Source organism: Halictus rubicundus, chromosome 7, assembly GCF_050948215.1.
Source record: "Halictus rubicundus isolate RS-2024b chromosome 7, iyHalRubi1_principal, whole genome shotgun sequence".
NCBI lineage: Eukaryota > Metazoa > Arthropoda > Insecta > Hymenoptera > Halictidae > Halictus > Halictus rubicundus.
Genome location: NC_135155.1, coordinates 9,177,523 through 9,195,357, shown reverse-complemented (window position 1 = coordinate 9,195,357; position 17,835 = coordinate 9,177,523). Strand labels below are relative to the sequence as shown.

Genomic DNA, 17,835 nt, shown 5'->3' with positions numbered 1-17,835 from the left:
GAGGTCACGAATGACTCCGGCATAGCATACGGAGGGTTAATCGAAATTCTACTGAAACATTTACATCCATTATACTATCCATTTGTAAGTTATGGATGCATGCAGATCCGTAGTTTGTTAATAAATAATAATACCGATATCGGACTACTCTGTGCATGAACAATTTATCACGTTGCCATCGATAATCGTGTGTCGCGTTCGGTAGACAGTTCCAATAAAAAATTCATTCGTTTGTCCGACCATGCCGTGTCTCACGCAATTCGTCGAATTACTTAGAATTGACAGCCTGTCTTTCCTGTTGGCATACGAAACCACGTGCATTCGATGCATGAGCTAAATAAACCGTATTAAAATCATGCAACTAATGCGCGCGGGGCCCTCGAGGACTTCGCGGAGGGCCAGGGAAGCGTTGGAAAAATCTTTGTCGTCGTGTGGGAAATTTTAGAACGCGTTTGTGTCGTGAAAAATTATTGTCCCGGGCCATGTACGTTATTTTTTTCACCCTCCTGCAGTTCGCTCTGCTCTCCACTGCACAAGATCACGTGTTCATCCGCGATTATTTTGTTCACAAGAGGGTTCGCAATGTCGTGGGATTTTCGTGCGGCGACACAGCAGGTAGGTAATTTTTTGAAAATTCAGATCGCTATCAGAAATTTTGTATTCGTTCCTTCGATATAAAATCGTCCACTACCAACTAATTTTTAGATGGGTTGAGCCATTTTGAGTGTGTTAATTTCATTGCATTTTACAATTTTTTCTCACGTCAGAACAAAGTTAAAGGAAAATATGGATTACGGATTTTATTATAAAGTATTGAGGAGTATTCGTGTATTTTTGTTTACAAAATGGCTGGACTGGGTCCCAGGTGGAATCCAAAGAATATTTTTCAATTTTAAATCCAAATTCGTAAATTTTCCTTTGGCTTCGTCCTTTTATAAGAAAAGGTCGCTTTGATACACTCAAGATAGTTTAACTCCCGAGCAAGAGTCATTTTGTGTTCACATAATATAAAAGAGTCCTCCGCTCGGTATTCGAGTCTCTATCTAATTCTACGTTGCTGGGATTAGGTGACTTCGACCTTCTGAAAACGTTGAGCACCATGGGCATATTTACGATAATAAGGGAGCCCACCATCAAAATTGACATACGCAGGTTCTTGAGAAGCGAAACGTGGACGCTCGGTGTCATCGTTGATTTGCGTTGCCTCAACGACACTGCCGTTCGAATATTTGCCGAGGTATGTTAGCCAGAACAATGAAATATGTAACTTGTCCTTCAAGAATGTCTGAGGAACAATTACAAGACAACCTACAATTTGTAATGACTGGACTGCAGATATCCATGCACCTATAGTAGTCAATGTACTGTCACAAATTTTTATCAATCTATTTTTCTTTTATTTAAATTAGGAAATCTCCTACATTGCAGACTATACATTAATGAGAGGTACAGAAAGATTGAAGTAGACTTAAAGTAATAAGAACGTCGATAACACGGTATATTGCACAAATATCTGCAGTCTGGTAGTAACAGATAAGGAAATCAAGTTTCGTCGATTTCTTGGAATGCAGAGCTCGAAATACAGAATGTACGACTATTCGTACAACTGGTTGGTCCTGGGATCGAATTACAGTCTCAGCGTTCCGCTTCTGAACGATACCACTTACAACATGGTGACCGATTTGGTCCTCGCCATATCCAACAAAGACGGCTACGATCTGTACGACGTGTTCAATCATTGCAAATATCGCGGTGGTTTGTTGAACGTCACCGAACTTGGCACTTGGCGTCGCGACGAGGGGTTGAATGTCACTTTAACGCAGCCTTTGATTAACAGGAGAGCCAACATGCATGGAATGAGATTGAAAATATCCGGTGTGGTGAGTGCGTTATCGGATTTAATTTGTTGGGCACGGTTAGGGGCCCCTCAAACGCCTGCTTCCCCCACCAATCGCTCTTTCATGCACCTTCGTCGCGTCTTGCGTCTTCGTGGCTCACGGTAATGGCGTTTACTAGAAGGGGACAGTGGGCGCTATGGTGGGGTCTAAATTGAGACAAAAATGCCCATCCCTGCTGTAGAGTAATTATTAGACTGCGGATTTTATGCGTTTACGATAAAAGTGAAGATGCTACACGAAATAGCGAAAATGTGAAAATTTAAGAATAGTATTATATTATTTTCAGTGCATTAAAAAGAAGGTAGAACATTTTTATGTCCTATAGTGACCCGCAGTCTAGTAATTATTTAGGTTTATGAGAACAGCGTGTCGCAAACTGTGATTAACTTTTAATACTATGATTTTCAATTCTAAAAGTCATATTTGATTTAGATACAATACCGACCGAAGGATATGCGTCTCGAGGACTATATGCAGGACGTCAACACAAGATCCTTGGACAGCATGCATAAATTCGTGCACGCTATGATCCTGCACACTGGCGATCTATTTAACTTCAGGTAACGAACATGAAAGCGATAAGCTCATATTAAATATCCACGATGTCTAATAAGGTAGGGGACCCAATTACTGTGTGGGTACTGTGCCTATATTAATCATGCTTTAAAAATAAGTATAATTAATGTAGGCACAGTAATTGAGTCCCCTACCCTAGTTGACTGTACGAACCGAAGAAATTTTAAACATCCTGCGATTGTATTTTATTATTTTCCAGCGTGCATGCTTCCGAGATCATTTACTGGGACAGGCACAGCGTGCACGGTTTGATTTTCGAATTTCTGCAATCGAATTACATAGACTTCGCCAGTAATCCGAGGATTATGGTGTCCGAGCGGTTAGATTATGCTTCCCTCATTGGCGCAGCATGGCCGATACGGTGAGAAAAATTAGTAGAGATCGCTTTGTCAAATCATTTATCCATTCTTCAACGATTCATGTTCAACCCTCGGTCTCCTACGAGTTCTACGCCGGAGTTATTTCTGACCCACGCCGATATTTCACTATAGTTTTCTTTCGATATAAGGCGATGCCGCTGGAGACCGGCTTTCGTCGTATTTCGGATGAAGAAGAAAAATAGTAGCGATTTTCTTACTTGGAAATAAAGAGCGTCGTCTTATATCGGAATAAAATTGTACATATTTCACGGTCGCTCGAGCTTACCCTCACCAGGACGGGTCACGAATGACTCCGGCGTAGTATACAGAGGGTTAATGCGTCCAACGTTTTCGAAAATCTATGTAATCTTTCTCAAGCAATGTCCAAACAAAGGGAGCAAGTATTAAATATTTTTATCAGACCTTGTTTCATGTTATTGTCCACGTCAACGAACAAAATCAAGCTGGAGATTTTCTTGAAGCCTTTCGCGAGGCAGACATGGTACACGTTCGCAGGCTTCGGATTGTTCTCGATCATCGTGTTGAAAATGATCATGAACTGCGAAGGGATCGGGAAGAGGGAAAAATATTCTGGAGCAGTTGTGCTGTCAGTGGGGATAATATCGCAGCAAGGTAGCATAAAACATTGCCGAAACCCGCTATTTCTCGCCGGAGCTGTTTCATCGACTTTACACTCCCGACAGGTGCGAATTTGACTACGAAACGCGTTGCGAGCCGCATCGCCTTGTTCCAGATCACTATACAGAGCTGGATAATGTACAATTACTATTCTGGTAGTATTGTCTCGGCTCGGTTAAGCGAGCCACTCGACATGATGGAGGACTCGGTCACCGTCCTGGCCGATAGCAACTTAAAAATTGCGGCGGAGGCTGTGCCGTATTTAAACTACTTTCTGTATGTGAGTACCGATTGCTATCATTTGCATTAGCATCTTCTCGAACTTTTTGGGAGGCAAGACAATTTGGATAACCGACGAGTTCCGATACTAGAGGCTCATTAATCTCTTCGCGTACAAGGCGTCTAGGACGCGTTTATGTTTGTGTATCTACAGAATAAATTGAAATATTGTATAATATTGATGGAAAGCAGTACCAGCAAAATTACCATTTTTATTTGAATTTTTTTTATTTCTATGGAAGTACTTTCAGTATTATACTGTTCTCATTATTAGCGCGGATTTTATGCATTTATGACGAAAATGAATATTCAAAGAATTTTTAAATTACTGTTATATTATTTTTGACTTACTAAAACGAAGTGGACAAGAAGTAAATGTTTATGAGGCTTCTGTATCTTGCGATTAATGTGGACAATTTTCCTCTTGCATGGAAGTTCGTAGTCTAATTATTGTACTCTTTTAATCTGTAGAAACTGAACTGGGAGTCTGATTATTTCCGTAAAAAACGCTGGGACCCCCTGCCGGAATCGAAAAGATATTTGCCGATAGAAGAGGGTATCAAACAAGTCAGCAAAGGTGTTTTAGCGTATCACACGGATCCCAACACGGCGTATCCGTACGTCGAAAGGATGTTCGATTCGAATCAAATCTGCGCGCTGACGGAGATACATTTATTTAAACAATCAGTGATGGGAATGTACGCGAGTCACAACGGGCAGTTCGTCGAGATAGCGAAAATAGGGTGAGCAATTTTCTGATTCTTTTCTATTGTTTCTTCAGCTTTGAATTAGATCGAGAATACGAGGCCGGGGGTTTTAACACACTGTCTTCTGCCGAAGATTGACGAAAATGTTTAATACCGGACTGCGCGATCGTCAAATCAAACACTGGTCGTCGAGAAAACCTCAATGTCAGTCGGATACGTTGTCGACGAGAAGTATCACGATCTATGAAACTGCTCCGGCTCTGATTTTATGGGCGTTCGGCAGTTTCGCAGCTGGTATTATTTGCATCGCAGAAAATATTATTTATAAACGTGCGATGAGGTGAGTAAAATTTGTTCTTAATTGAACCGGCAGAAAAATAATGTAGAATAATGAATAGAGTGAACCTCTTATCTGTTAACATTCGAATAGATGCATATATATATATATATATATATATATATATATATATATATATATATATATATATATATATATATATATATGTACTGTCCGCGCGTCTATTATGGGGAGATAATTATTTGTTAGAATATATTGCCCAAATAAATTTGTTGACTTCTAAGGATTGATATAAAATATTTAAATACTTAAAATTTGATGCATTCGAAAAGAAAAAAATGAAATCCTGACCAGACAAAAAATTCTAATGTCACGATTTTTAAAATACAAATTTTCAAATGAAGAGGAATAATCTTTAATATTATTCCAATATACTGTGCTTCCAATATGGGACGCAATTTAGTATAAAAAATTAAAAATTTATGGAAATACATCACAATACCATGTAACACATACTTTAGAAGCAATGAACGCAAAATTTCAAAATTTTCTTCTTTTTATGTACAATCTATGAGTAAAAATATTTCCCCATATCAGGCAACTACCTAATTAGGCTTTATACCGTTTGAAATTACAGCCACGCATTTTCGTTATAAACGTACAAAATCCGCAATCTAATGAAAACCGTAGAACAAAATGAAACGTGCCAGCAGGATCACGACATTAAAATACTATAAAGACAAGCCTTTTTAGCATATTGGAGTTCTATTCTGTTTTTTACAGCGCGAGATCAGAGAATCGAAGAAGGATGGTCGGGTCAAGAGGAAGCTTCGTCAGTGGGAACAGCAGGGACAACTTGCTGGAGGAGCAACTATAAACGTGTTACTGTGAAACACGAATATCACAAGAGTTTGATTAGTTGAAGATTTTAGTTACTTAGCTGAACATTATAGTACGAAGCATGTTGATCCATGCCGGTCTAAGAATAAAAATTTAATTTATTTAATACAGTCGCGAACACGGATGATTTCAAGCGTCTTCGCGTCACCACTAAACAAATCGTTCCGTTCGCGGTTCATTTACGTTATCGAATTTTCGCGTTACGAAAGAGTCGGTTTTCTTCCGTGAAAAGCGGTATCATGTCAAAATTGACATCGCCTCTCATATAAAATAGAAGAGCGTAACCACTTTACGTGTAAGAAGCTGCAGCACGAACAGCTTTGCATGCAGTTGTTCGATTCGCAAGCTGCGACATAGAACGCGATAGATTGCAAGTGGGATGTACGTTCGAATGTTCCTCGGTCTGCAATTGATTGTCGCCTTTTGCGCCGGTAATACCGATTTAATTCGCGACTATTTCGTTTTCAAGAAAATTAACAGAGTCGCTGGATTCTCTTGCGGAGATCCCGATGGTAAGTTGGCATCGCCATTTCAAAATTATTGCGAGTCAAACTGACAAAAGCTTACTGTCTTCGTAGTACGTGTTCATCGTTGATCGCAACACGTGAGATAATTATTAACCCTTAACGGTCCGGCAGTATTTCAAGTTTACTTCCCACCAGGTCCAAGCTATTTTTCATACGCAGAGAAACTGTGGACTCAACATTTTTATATCAAGTATAGAAAGGAAAATATTTTATTTTATTTTTTTTCATTTCAATGCATTGCATTGCACCCAGTAAGTAAAACTGCCATGCCGCTTATGTGGCGGCATTGGTCCCTTAAGGGTTAATGTTTAATCGAAATAATGCGAAAAATTTTTGGCGAGGAATGCTTTCCGTTTTCATTTTGTACGATCTACTAAAGTGATTGCTATCACGACAAACCTGCTTCGACGTAGATGACGTCAGAACCGCAAAGATATTAAACGACGCTGGGATCACGGTCTCGTTAACGCGGTTTGGAACGAACGTTGATTTGTGGCGTTTCCTTTGGACGCAAAACGGAAACTTGGGCGTTTTCCTAGATTTACGCTGTTCGGAGAAAAATGACGATGTTTCAAACATATACGACCAAGTAAACAGAACATACTTTTTACCAGCTACACCAATAAATGATCCATTATCTCACAAATACAAGACACAGCGAAAATAATGGATCGTTTATTGGCAATGAAGTAAACAAATATTGCGACGATTGCAATTAACTAATCTTTTGAAACAAACATCAGGCTTCGGCTCGGTATTTATTCGAGCATTTGCATCATTGGTTAATTCTGGAGGACTATGGAAAGAGGCTAACAGAAACCGTGCAACCGTTGAACGAAAGTACGTTCAGTATTATCACAGATTTCGCGATTTCTATACCTAATGACGATGGTTACGCGCTGTACGATGTTTACAACCATTGTAAACATTGCGGCGGTTCGCTGATTGTCACGGAATTGGGTGCCTGGACGAACGACACTGGCTTGAGCGTTAATTTAGTAGAGAGCATGTTTGCCAGAAGATGGAACTATCGCCAGGTGAAGGTGAAGGCTGCTGGCGTTGTAAGTATTGATCAATTGTTGCAAAATAGCTCGTTATGTTGCTTGTGAGACAGAGCTGCTCAACATGTCTATTAGCGGGCCAGGACGGGCAAGTGACTTAGAAGAGTGGGGGTAGACCGGAACTGTAGCTGGCCACGTAGCTGTAACAATGCGTGTGACAAATAGATGCAGCCTTGCCTACAGGGACGTGGCTTTGTGCCCGCCGTTCAGTGCAGTGTCGCCAGATCAAGACTTGCATCCCCACTCTAATTTCCCCTTCTACCGCGCTATTCCCCCACGCTTCCGCCCGGTCACGTGACGCGTTTCGTCTCTGTCTTGCACACTCCGGTACTGGCAGAAAAAGAGTAATTCTTTCTTCTCAATTCGTGCTCCTTCCCCTTATCTGGCGACCCTGGGCATAGTCGCCAGATCAAGACTTGCATCCCCACTCTAATTTCCCCTTCTATCGCGCTATTCCCCCACGCTTCCGCCCGGTCACGTGACGCGTTTCGTCTCTGTCTTGCACACTCCAGTACTGGCAGAGAAAGAGTAATTCTTTCCCCTCAATTCATGCTCCCTCCCCTCATCTGGCGACACTAATTCCGTGTATGCTCGGGGCAAGAAAATCGCTGCCCGTGCGGGCAGACGTTCAACAGCTCTGCTGTGAGAGTTTCGAGGCTTTCATGACCTTTTTTTCCGTGAGAAAATGCTCTTCGCATACCCCGGCTCCCTGGGGGAAGCCGGGGTTATGTAGGACTATCCCTGAGGGAGTGTCCCCGGAAACTACACACTAAAAACTCACGACCACCTAGGGTAAAGGGGATCACGCGAGTACTAAATAGGGCAGGGCTTTCATGACCTTGCATGATGCAGGTTCTATTCTTGACGCTTCCGGATGTACATAATGTCCTTCTGGCGTTGCTTTCTCGACATTTTGCAAGAAGTACAACTAGCGTTATCGAAGGTCGGAAGACACACTGATACCGATACGCGTTTTGAGGCGGTAATACAGCAATCTCGTGTTCCGGTTCGTTGTTTACCAATCAGGAGTCAATGTCACGGCTTACACCCGAAAGCGTCAACAGTAGAAACCGTGTGTTGTTTGTCTTGCTCGTGTTCTTCGTCGAGTTCGACGGGAGAATTTAGACACGAATCGATCGAGATCCAGATCTCCATCGATAGGATTAGATAAAGGTACCTCAAAATGTTAATGTTATGTAGGTAGGGTCCAGGCCGAAGGACAGTGACCTGATAACGTATCTTCAAGAACCAAATGTCGTGCAGCTAGATAATTGGGCGAGATTCGGCTACGCTGTCACGCTACACGTCGCCGAAATGTTCAATTTCACGTAATACCTTATTCACTGTTCCGAAGGATTCGTGTTCCGCCATCATTCTAAACGAGAAACGGACATTTCATTTACAGCCTCGACGTGATAGAATTGAATGTTTGGCCAAAAGATGATAGGAACGGACCATTGATGACTGGCCTGAAACAACGGAAGTATGATGTGGGTTTTTATCCGTCGGTCCTGACGATAGAGAGACTTAATTACGCCGATGTAATGCTGCAAGTTTGGCCCGCGAGGTAAACCTCCGATTAACACGTTCTCTGCCCCCGTCATGCAGAATGTGATGTTCGCAATCTCGTAGTCTCCTTATAGATTAATTAATCAAATTAATTGTATACACTTCGGCTCTACGGGGTCCGAATGGGTTCCAGTCGGTCCACAGATACCCATCCAGCATTACGGGATTCGAATCTGGCCTACTTCGGCCGAATCCGACTCGGAGAACCTGGCTGGCCCGAGTCGGCCTCGGAACATAGTAGGGGAAATGCTATAGTCAGAATCGAGTGTCCTCCCCTGCCTATAGTGTAGTCCAGGCCTGCCTAATGGCCACGTTTCCTCTTCGCCTGCTCGGCGAGACAGTCCCCACCATGTCCACTCCAACTTTTCCTTCGGCACGAGGCCCACGACCTCTACTACGTATGCATGTACATGTACATGCCGAAGGAAACGTCGTGGTGGACATGGTGGAGAATGACTCGTCGAGCAGGCGAAGAGGGATAGCAGCCAAATCTGTTGCCATCGGAAAATTTTGAATAGTGGGGATGGGAGCCCAGTGTCGCAATTAGTGCCAGTTACCCTCACTACCGGTACGTTGGTGGGACAATTCTCGCAACGGAAGTCATGTATACCTCGGGCGGAATTTTTACGGTAACGGTGATCCGATGAGGCCCGGATTGGGCCCAGATAGCGTTACCAGACCGATGTGTATTCCCCTCGAAATGCTTTCCCTCTACCACTAACTGTAGCTCGATTCTCCCACGAATGTGACGTCAGTGTCTCGTGCAGAGTCGGAAGATGGGAATCTGGAGCCACGTAGCTGTGACAATGCGTGTGACAAATACATGCAGCCTTGCTAATTTCTCCTTCTACCGCGATACTCTCCACGCTTCCGCCCGTGGCCGGGTCACATGACGCATTCCGCCTTTGTCGTGCATACTCCGATACTGGTAGAAAGAGGGTAACTTTTTCCCCTCGATTCGTGCTCCCTCCCCTCATCTCGGGGGTCCGCATATGTTGCATTTACCTTGCATTTAATGAAATATTTTAACATGGAATTAGTTAGAAATGTTTATTTTTGATGGTCAACTAATTATCAATATTTTTGTAGAACATGCTTTATGTTTCGTACTGTACCGTCAGATAAAGACAAATCTGTTGTAATCTTTCGGCCATTCGAAGCAAGCGTTTGGTACACGGCTTTCGCATTGTCGCTCGTCATAATATTAACGTTATGGTCGATCTGGAAATTAGATAAAAGGTGCGATTCCGAAGAAAGTGCTCTTATTCTGATTGCGGCGATATGTCAGCAAGGTAATGTTTGCGATACAGGTGCAAGACTGATAAGCAGATTGCAAATGTTATCCAAATTCTATGTCCAATATTGATCGAATTCAAGAAATTCGAAATAAAACTATGTATAGGAAGAGCATAGGAAGCGGCTCTGTGACATCACGCGTTGCTTCTTATGATGCAACATTACTCAGGAATCCAAATCCTTCAAAACATTACACAATGTCGCGATGATTAATTACTTTCTGATTCGACACCAGTGTCTTTACCTGGTTGTTGACATTGTGTCTCCTGATCGTGACTTTTCACTTATCGATATCAAATTGGATCTTGTCTTATCAGTCTTCAGTCTGTCAACTATACCATTCACGAGATACTGTAGTGTTCGATCAGGAGACATATTTTCTTACTCGAATATTTTTCTTCGTTTTACTCTCCCTCGATGGTTCTCACTCTCAAACGCGATATCTTGAGAAGCAAGCGAACGGAGGGGAGATAACAGTTAACAATTCTCAAGACACCTCTCTCGATAATATTGAAGACAGAAATTTGAATCGACAACTATTAAGCGGACACTACTGTACGCACAATAGAACCTCGATCATCTGAACTTTCGTTATCTGTCTACTGTTATTCATGTTGTACACGATCTGTATAAATCGGACACTCCTATTCCCCTAATTAGACCAGATAACTGAGATTCTACATTATCTAGGCCTCGATTTTTTATTTATCAGAGATAATTTTGTTCATTTATAGGGCTCCCGTTCGAGAACGATCAGTATGCCGGTCGCATTGCCTTCTTGCAAACTATGATATTCGGTCTGCTCCTATATAATTGCTACTCAGCGGCTATGGTATCAAGTCGATTGAATATTCCTCTGAACAAAATGAATGATTCGTTGTACTCGCTGGCGAAAAGCAGGCTGAAGCTCTCGGCTCGTAAAGATATCTTCTTCAACCTCCTAATAACTGTAAATTTTTACAATTGGTTAACCGTTACAGTCATTATGTTATTAAACCCTCTATAATACCCGTATAACTGTCAAATTACATATGTCTGTTATTTTCATTTTTTAGATGTCACTTCGTTTTATCGGTAGAATTTAGCTTAACATTTTATTGCTGCATGACCAAAATATACTTCATAGCCAATATATAACAATACCGATTAACTCTCCGCGAACCAAGTATACAAGAGTCATACCCTGATCTACGTGGGGTTAATTTTACCCCGATCCATCGACCAATATATTATTTGAACAAAGACCTACTATAAAATCGTGTTTCGCCGATTTTATAATAAGCTCCAGATTCAAATGTAACAAAGATTTATTTTTCAAAAATGAAAGATTTATTTTGACAAACAAAAACATCTTTTTATTAGTATATTTTAAAATAGCAGCTTTATAATCGCTGGGGTTAGTTTAACCCCACCCGGTTCGTGGAGGGTTAATATTGTCAAACGAAACTGTTCGTAGTCTAACACTCCGGATGTTCATTTTTTCAAAAAACGTTGGGACGTTGTACCGGAGGAGAAGAAATTTCAAGAATTACACGACGGCATAAGAACTATTATGTCTCCTGGACACGCGTATCACGCAAATCCCATTGATGCCTACCCAGTAATAGAACGTATGTTCACTAATGAAATGATTTGTCAGCTCACCGAAGTACACTTGCTCCGACCTTCGGTATTTGGTTTGTGGTCAATGCGGAACGGTCAGTTCCGGGAAATAGCAAAGATAGGGTAAGGAAGGTGTGAAAAATGTCGGGAAATAAGGTGTAAACCGACATCAATTAATTTCAGATTAATTAGGATGACTACCGCAGGAATTCGAAACAGACAAATACACCGTTGGACACCGAGGAAACCATTTTGCGAAGAAGAAAAACGCTACGTGTCAAGCGTTACCATTCTTGAAACTGCACCCATTATAATGTTGTTAATTATTGGCCTAGTGTTGTCTACTATAATCTGCGTGATCGAAAATATTGTTTTTCGTATATCCAAAAGAAATAATGCCATAATAGCACATACAAAGAAACCTAAAACCAAAATATTAACAACCTCGATGAAAAAGTGATACTTTTTTAAAGTACTTGTTTTGTTTTCTTATCAACGATTTACGCCAATCGCTGTAACAAAGATAAAAATAGAAAATTGTAACGGTATCCGCATTTCACTGATGTATAAATTAATTTTATTAAATAAAATGTATTAATAACATCATTGCAAGAAAAGTACCGCACGGTATCTATGCATGTCCAAGGAAATTGTATGATAATAGAAAATGAAGGATGAAAGTTTCTTACAAAATAGTATGATCGCTGTCTGTCGATAGAAAATGGACATTCGAAGTGGTCTAGTGATTAAGTTATTTCTTTTTTTTCGACTTTTTGTCAGTCAATGCTGGAGGTGCTCCAGTGAGATCTGCTAGCTGTTTTTTAAGTTTCAATAGTTTTTCCACTTCAGGCTGCCACACGGACTTTGCTTCCTTACTTTTCAAATCGCGTACCAAAGTGCCCTGAAAAAAACCGTAAAGTTTAGAAAATGCTGAAATTAAATAGAATCGCTGAGATGGAATACTTTTATCGTACTTGTTTAGCTATAGCCGCTTCTAAAGCCGCCGCATCTATTAAGACATCTTCATTTTGTTCAGGTACAGGTACCGCTTTGGGCTTATTATTTTTTACCGCCTTGTTATTTTTTACAGGCTCAGGAGATTTAGTTCCTCCGCCTATGAGATCAGCAAGCTTCTTCTTCAAGTCTAAAAGAATCTGTACCTCCGGTTGCCAGACACTCTTGTCATGTTTGGATTTCAGTTCTCTGACTTTAACGCCCTAAAGTATAAACAACATGATCCTTAAATAGAGAGCACATTTTTTTTGTAAAATTTTTTTTCTAAATTTTATTCACCTGCGCCGATATTTCAGCTTCCAAAGATTTCACGTCGCAACTCGCACCATTCATTTCGTCAGTTTTAATTGCACTCTCCTGTTTTCCGCTGTATTTTTTTCTTAATGTTTCCACATCTTTATCTTCGATTTTCTTAAACAGCGGAGAAGGTTTACCAATTTTGTGACCTGACGGAAGTATGTTAGTAATAATGTCAGGAATGTATCCATAACTGCTTTTGTCCAATCCTATTTGTGATCTCAGTTCGCGTGACGTATTGGGCATAAATGGAGCCAGCAGTGCCGCTAACAGGCACGCTAAATTACAACATATACCAATCACTGTGCCAGCTCTTGTCCTGCGAACAGAAAAACATAAATTATTACGTTTCTAAGAATCATACCACCGGATAGATATTATTCACAAGCGCTGGGACACAGACCTGCAACGTAATTTGATGTATCAAGTTTTTTAAAATCTTTTTAGCAAGTAAACATTTCTACACGAACAAAACTGTAAAAAACTTATTATATATTTTACAATTAAATAATACTACTCTAAAAAGATTGAAGACTAATGTTGAATGAAAAAAAATTTTAAAAGTGCATCTACGGCATCACATCTTACGATACTATTTTGTTTAGAAGTAGCTTACTTGTCGTCAGCAGTTCCTTTAATTTTCACCCACGGTTCTTGGAACTGCATGTACTGATTTCCATGCTTGGATATTGCCAATACATGTTTCAAACTGTCTCGCAGCTTCCCTTGCTCCAAAGCTTGGATATAAGACGACAACTCACGTTGGGCCAATGCCAACAGCACCAAGTCATCTTCCTGAAGTATCATCGGTGGAACTTTTGAATCGAAATACTTCTCCGCGAACATTAGAGCCCTATTTATTAAAAAATAATTCTAAAATATTGTATTTAAAATAAAGATAGTCAACAACTCGACTAATTTTTTACATACCTGTTCACGAAGTTACCGAAATTGTTTAATAATTCGCTATTGTTTTTAGTCGCTAAATCCACCCAATTGAAATTAGAGTCCTGTGTCTCTGGTCTGACGTATGCAAGATAGAATCGCCAAACATCGGCCGGTATACCTGTATCTCGGGCATCAGTGCCAAATACTCCAATTCCCCTTGATTTCGAGAATTTTGTATCTTCGTAATTTAAATATTCTAAATGAAAGTAGGATGTTAGAAACTGGCGTGCTTTACAATAACTAGAGGTGTGCGAGAACCCGAAAATGTCGGGTCGGGTTCTTGCACACCTCTAACAATAACGCATTTAATATGAATAATTTTTTGTTGAGCTTACCCGTCGCCATTAAATGCTTCATTAACGTATAACCCTGGTTAGCTGCTAGTAGACAAGCAGGAAACATTACCGTATGGAAGGGTACATTGTCCTTCGCCATAAATTGGTATAAATCGACGGTTACACCTTCAGGTTTCCACCACTGTTCGTATTCTTTAGTATATCTCTTTGTAATACTGATATAACCAAACGGGGCGTCGAACCAAACGTAGAAAACTTTGTTTTCAAAGCCTTTCGCTGGCACGGGAATTCCCCACTTTAAATCTCTTGTTATACAGCGTGGTTTCAATCCGTCACGTAACCATGGTTTCGAAACTACTCTGGCTACGGTCGACCATCCTTTCTCCACAGTTGCGGACCATTCTTTCAGGTTTTCTTCTAACTGCAAAAAATAGTCATTAAACATCAGGTCATAGCATAAATAACGCAAATTTCCTTTCATGTTTTTGGCAAGTGAAATAAAAACAATCACAATTGTTAATGTTCTATACCATTATTCGCGGAATGATACAAGGATACAAGGAAAATCCCATCAGCGATGGGATGCTCTAATAGCAACTACACTAATACTTGCCTTAGGTAAGTCCAAGAAAAACTGCTCCGATTTTTTCACAACTGGTCTATTACTACACACTTTACACCGGGGCGATATTAAGTCTGTTGCATTCACTAAATGACCACATCCGTCACACTGATCGCCACGTGCATCTTCATACTTGCACCTTGGACATATACCTTCTACAAATCTATCTGCCAGGAATCTATCGCAAGATTCGCAGAGAAGTTGATCTACCGTTTCGCTAAACACATATCCCTCAGATTTTATTCTGGCGAAAAATGACTGTACAATCCTGGAAGTCAAAAAACGCACCTATATAGTATCGACAAGTGTTTCGTATTAACATGACTGCAATGTAAACAAAATGGTAAAAAGCTTAATCTTTGGATCAAAAGTTTAGACAGAAACCTTAAAAAATTACATCCTATAATGCAGCTAGTACGAGATCCATCTTACTCTGTTTGCTCAGGTGTAGTAGTACGACCGAAATAGTCAAACCCTATACTAAACCATCTATATACATCATTATGAATATCAAAAAATTTGTCGCATATAGCTTGCGGTGTTGTTTTCTCTTCTAAAGCTTTGGCCTCTGTAGCAGTGCCATATTCGTCAGTCCCACTGTAATGTTCATTTAACTGTGTTACATTTAACATTAAAAATCCAGACATTGCTATTATAAACATTTAGAAAATCATACATACCTAACAAAAAGTGTATTGTAATTTCTTTGCCTACAATATCTGTAAACGAAACAAATGAATTAAAATATATACTACACTTTAATGCAATGTCGAAGTATAGTTAGACGATATACCTGGCAAAGATGTCAGCAGAAAGTACACAACCGATAATATTTCCCAAGTGAGGAATATTATTGACATAAGGCAATGCAGATGTTATTAGAATGTTTCTCTCTCCTTTCTTCGGCAATCTAGACATAAGAAATTTTGATTAAAGCTCAACGACTTTTTAAATGCATGTATATTCATTTCAATAAAAGCTTACATAGGATAAGATGAATCCTTCACCACAGGATAAGACTTCGAAGACCAGTTACTGGTGACATTCTGGATTTCTTCTTTACTAACTGCTTCGACATCTTTCTCCTTCTCTTTAGTTGGACTAATCTGTAATAAAAGTATCAAAATTGTTGTAAGGTTACGCATTGTGTATTGTGATATTAATAATTTAATGAAAGGAAACTTACATTACTTGAAACTGGTTTAGAGGGTCTTGAAGATTGAATAGTGGTATTAACGGGAAACCATGATGAGGCTTGTATACTGAGAATTGCCTTAACACCTCTTTCAAATTTGTATTCTTTCAAGGAATTCTAAATGTATAAATTAAAATCATCTCAGTTTAATGATAACATATACATAAAATATTAAGGTAACAATGAAAAAGAAATTCCATACTTGAATAATTGGTAATAATTCAATATTTGATAACCAACTTTTAATAGATGGATATTCTGTGCATAGTTCTTGCCCAATCTCTGTAACTAATATAGTAGACCATATAGTTACCCAAATGCATGCATCTGCCAATGATAAATCATTTTTATCCTAAAATATTGTTAATTAAATCTCAGTTCTATCAAAAGTGTTAACGCATTTTTATTAACCATAGACATAGATATTTTGCATTACCTGAACTAAGTACTTTTTATCTTTTAATGCACCATCTAATTGTTTTAATAAAGCCCATAAGCCAGATTTATTTGCATTGGGTGCATTGCCATAGTTTACTATAGCTGGCTGAAATGAATAATAGTTACAATATTAGACTTAGTTATGTTTACGAAGGCTTTAAAAAATATATCATTCGTTTTTTATGACTTACCTGCAACTGAGAAATATCCCACTCTAACCACTTGTTATTAACAATTTTAGATTCTTCAGGTAGAGGTACTAAGAGTTGCATTGCTGCACTAGTGCTAAATACCACTGACCCACCTGGCCATTCAATAGCAGGTAAACGACCCAGAAAACTTGCTAAACATAATAAAATAAAACTTGGTTAATGTTACCAATAAGAATTGTCTCTCGATACAATACAAAGAAATTTATGAACTAAATTATTCTAAATCGTGTCTAGAAATTTCACACCAAAGATACAACTATAACTTATTACAAAAAAGTATATTATTAAATTAAAGTTAACAAACACTGGCCGAATAAAAACAAATTATGTACGACGTTCAATATTTTAAAAAACGTAAACACAATGTTTAAGTATTTCATGACAGATGAAATGGTAAGAAAAACGAAAATATAAATGGAACAATACATAGATTGGTTATAAACAATCGTAAAAATAAATAGGAATGTACGTAATCACACGAAACTTTTTCATTGAATATATATTAGTGCATCACCCACGCGTTGGAGCACTTCAGGTGAAACAAACACCTGATATTTCATCATGTAACAGGAAATTAAATTCGAACTGAGAGGTTAAGTTACTCACCACTTGGTTCTACCGCTTGCACGTTAACAGATTGTTCAGCTATTTTAGCTGCAACTATCAGTTTTAACGTATTTGGATTGCCTTCGTTCGTCGAAATAATCATTTTCATTAATAAGTTAATAAATATTCACAATAAATAGATGAAAATATGTTCAGCGCACAACCGACACATGTGAGCGACAAGTAAATGCCAGAGCAGGTTGCAGATGTTTCAGCAGGCTTACTCAATGTGTTATCAAGGAGTAGGGATATATTTGGTGTGAAAAACACGGACCAATCAGCGTGGCGTTGACATTGTTCAAGATGGAATACGACCGCTGTAGCCCCGCTCTGATTGCTCCGTGGCTTTCGTCGATAATTCCTCGCGGAGAACATTTTTGCAAAGGAAAAAATTACTTTAAATGACCTCAGGAATCACTGTTTTCAAGGAAGTACAACATTTTTTAGACATCCCGTGCTTTACCGGTATCACAAACGAACCTCCTTGTGATTGGTC

General features: G+C 39.5%; 2 protein-coding genes across 2 annotated transcripts; one reads left to right on the top strand and one right to left on the bottom strand.

Moving 5' to 3' along the window:
- Positions 1-290: 290 nt before the first annotated feature.
- Positions 291-12,197, top strand: LOC143355861 (uncharacterized). Its single transcript, XM_076791029.1, has 22 exons — positions 291-615; positions 1,068-1,237; positions 1,572-1,880; positions 2,331-2,458; positions 2,674-2,835; positions 3,255-3,466; positions 3,538-3,752; positions 4,223-4,494; positions 4,592-4,798; positions 5,278-5,353; positions 5,540-5,643; positions 5,689-5,866; positions 5,931-5,951; positions 6,024-6,168; positions 6,597-6,772; positions 6,927-7,244; positions 8,445-8,572; positions 8,650-8,811; positions 9,903-10,105; positions 10,844-11,058; positions 11,566-11,834; positions 11,895-12,197. Exons 1-22 carry the CDS (start codon positions 483-485, stop codon positions 12,169-12,171), a joined length of 4,080 nt encoding a protein of 1,359 aa, XP_076647144.1. The 5' UTR covers positions 291-482; the 3' UTR covers positions 12,172-12,197.
- Positions 12,198-12,271: 74 nt separating this feature from the next.
- On the bottom strand, positions 12,272-17,584 carry Metrs (methionyl-tRNA synthetase 1). The gene is made up of 16 exons (XM_076791283.1): positions 17,340-17,584; positions 16,713-16,864; positions 16,520-16,627; positions 16,286-16,435; positions 16,075-16,200; positions 15,873-15,994; positions 15,682-15,798; positions 15,569-15,607; positions 15,321-15,485; positions 14,876-15,156; positions 14,306-14,683; positions 13,953-14,166; positions 13,639-13,875; positions 13,005-13,341; positions 12,686-12,928; positions 12,272-12,612 (listed from the first exon to the last, which is right to left on the bottom strand). The coding sequence occupies exons 1-16, from the start codon at positions 17,446-17,448 to the stop codon at positions 12,463-12,465; spliced, it is 2,928 nt and encodes a 975-aa protein (XP_076647398.1). The 5' UTR covers positions 17,449-17,584; the 3' UTR covers positions 12,272-12,462.
- Between the last annotated feature and the right edge of the window lie 251 nt (positions 17,585-17,835).

Bases quoted from the DNA above. Each gene is read 5' to 3' on its own strand.
- LOC143355861 (XM_076791029.1), top strand. From the start codon at position 483: ATGTACGTTATTTTTTTCACCCTCCTGCAGTTCGCTCTGCTCTCCACT. The intron at 4,799-5,277 runs GTGAGTAAAATT...CACATACTTTAG, and splicing joins ATTTATAAACGTGCGATGAG to AAGCAATGAACGCAAAATTT. The intron at 8,812-9,902 runs GTAAACCTCCGA...ATATTTTTGTAG, and splicing joins CTGCAAGTTTGGCCCGCGAG to AACATGCTTTATGTTTCGTA.
- Metrs (XM_076791283.1), bottom strand. From the start codon at position 17,448: ATGAAAATGATTATTTCGACGAACGAAGGCAATCCAAATACGTTAAAA. The intron at 15,995-16,074 runs GTAAGTTTCCTT...CTTTTATTACAG, and splicing joins CTAAACCAGTTTCAAGTAAT to ATTAGTCCAACTAAAGAGAA. The intron at 12,613-12,685 runs GTACGATAAAAG...GGTTTTTTTCAG, and splicing joins AAGCGGCTATAGCTAAACAA to GGCACTTTGGTACGCGATTT.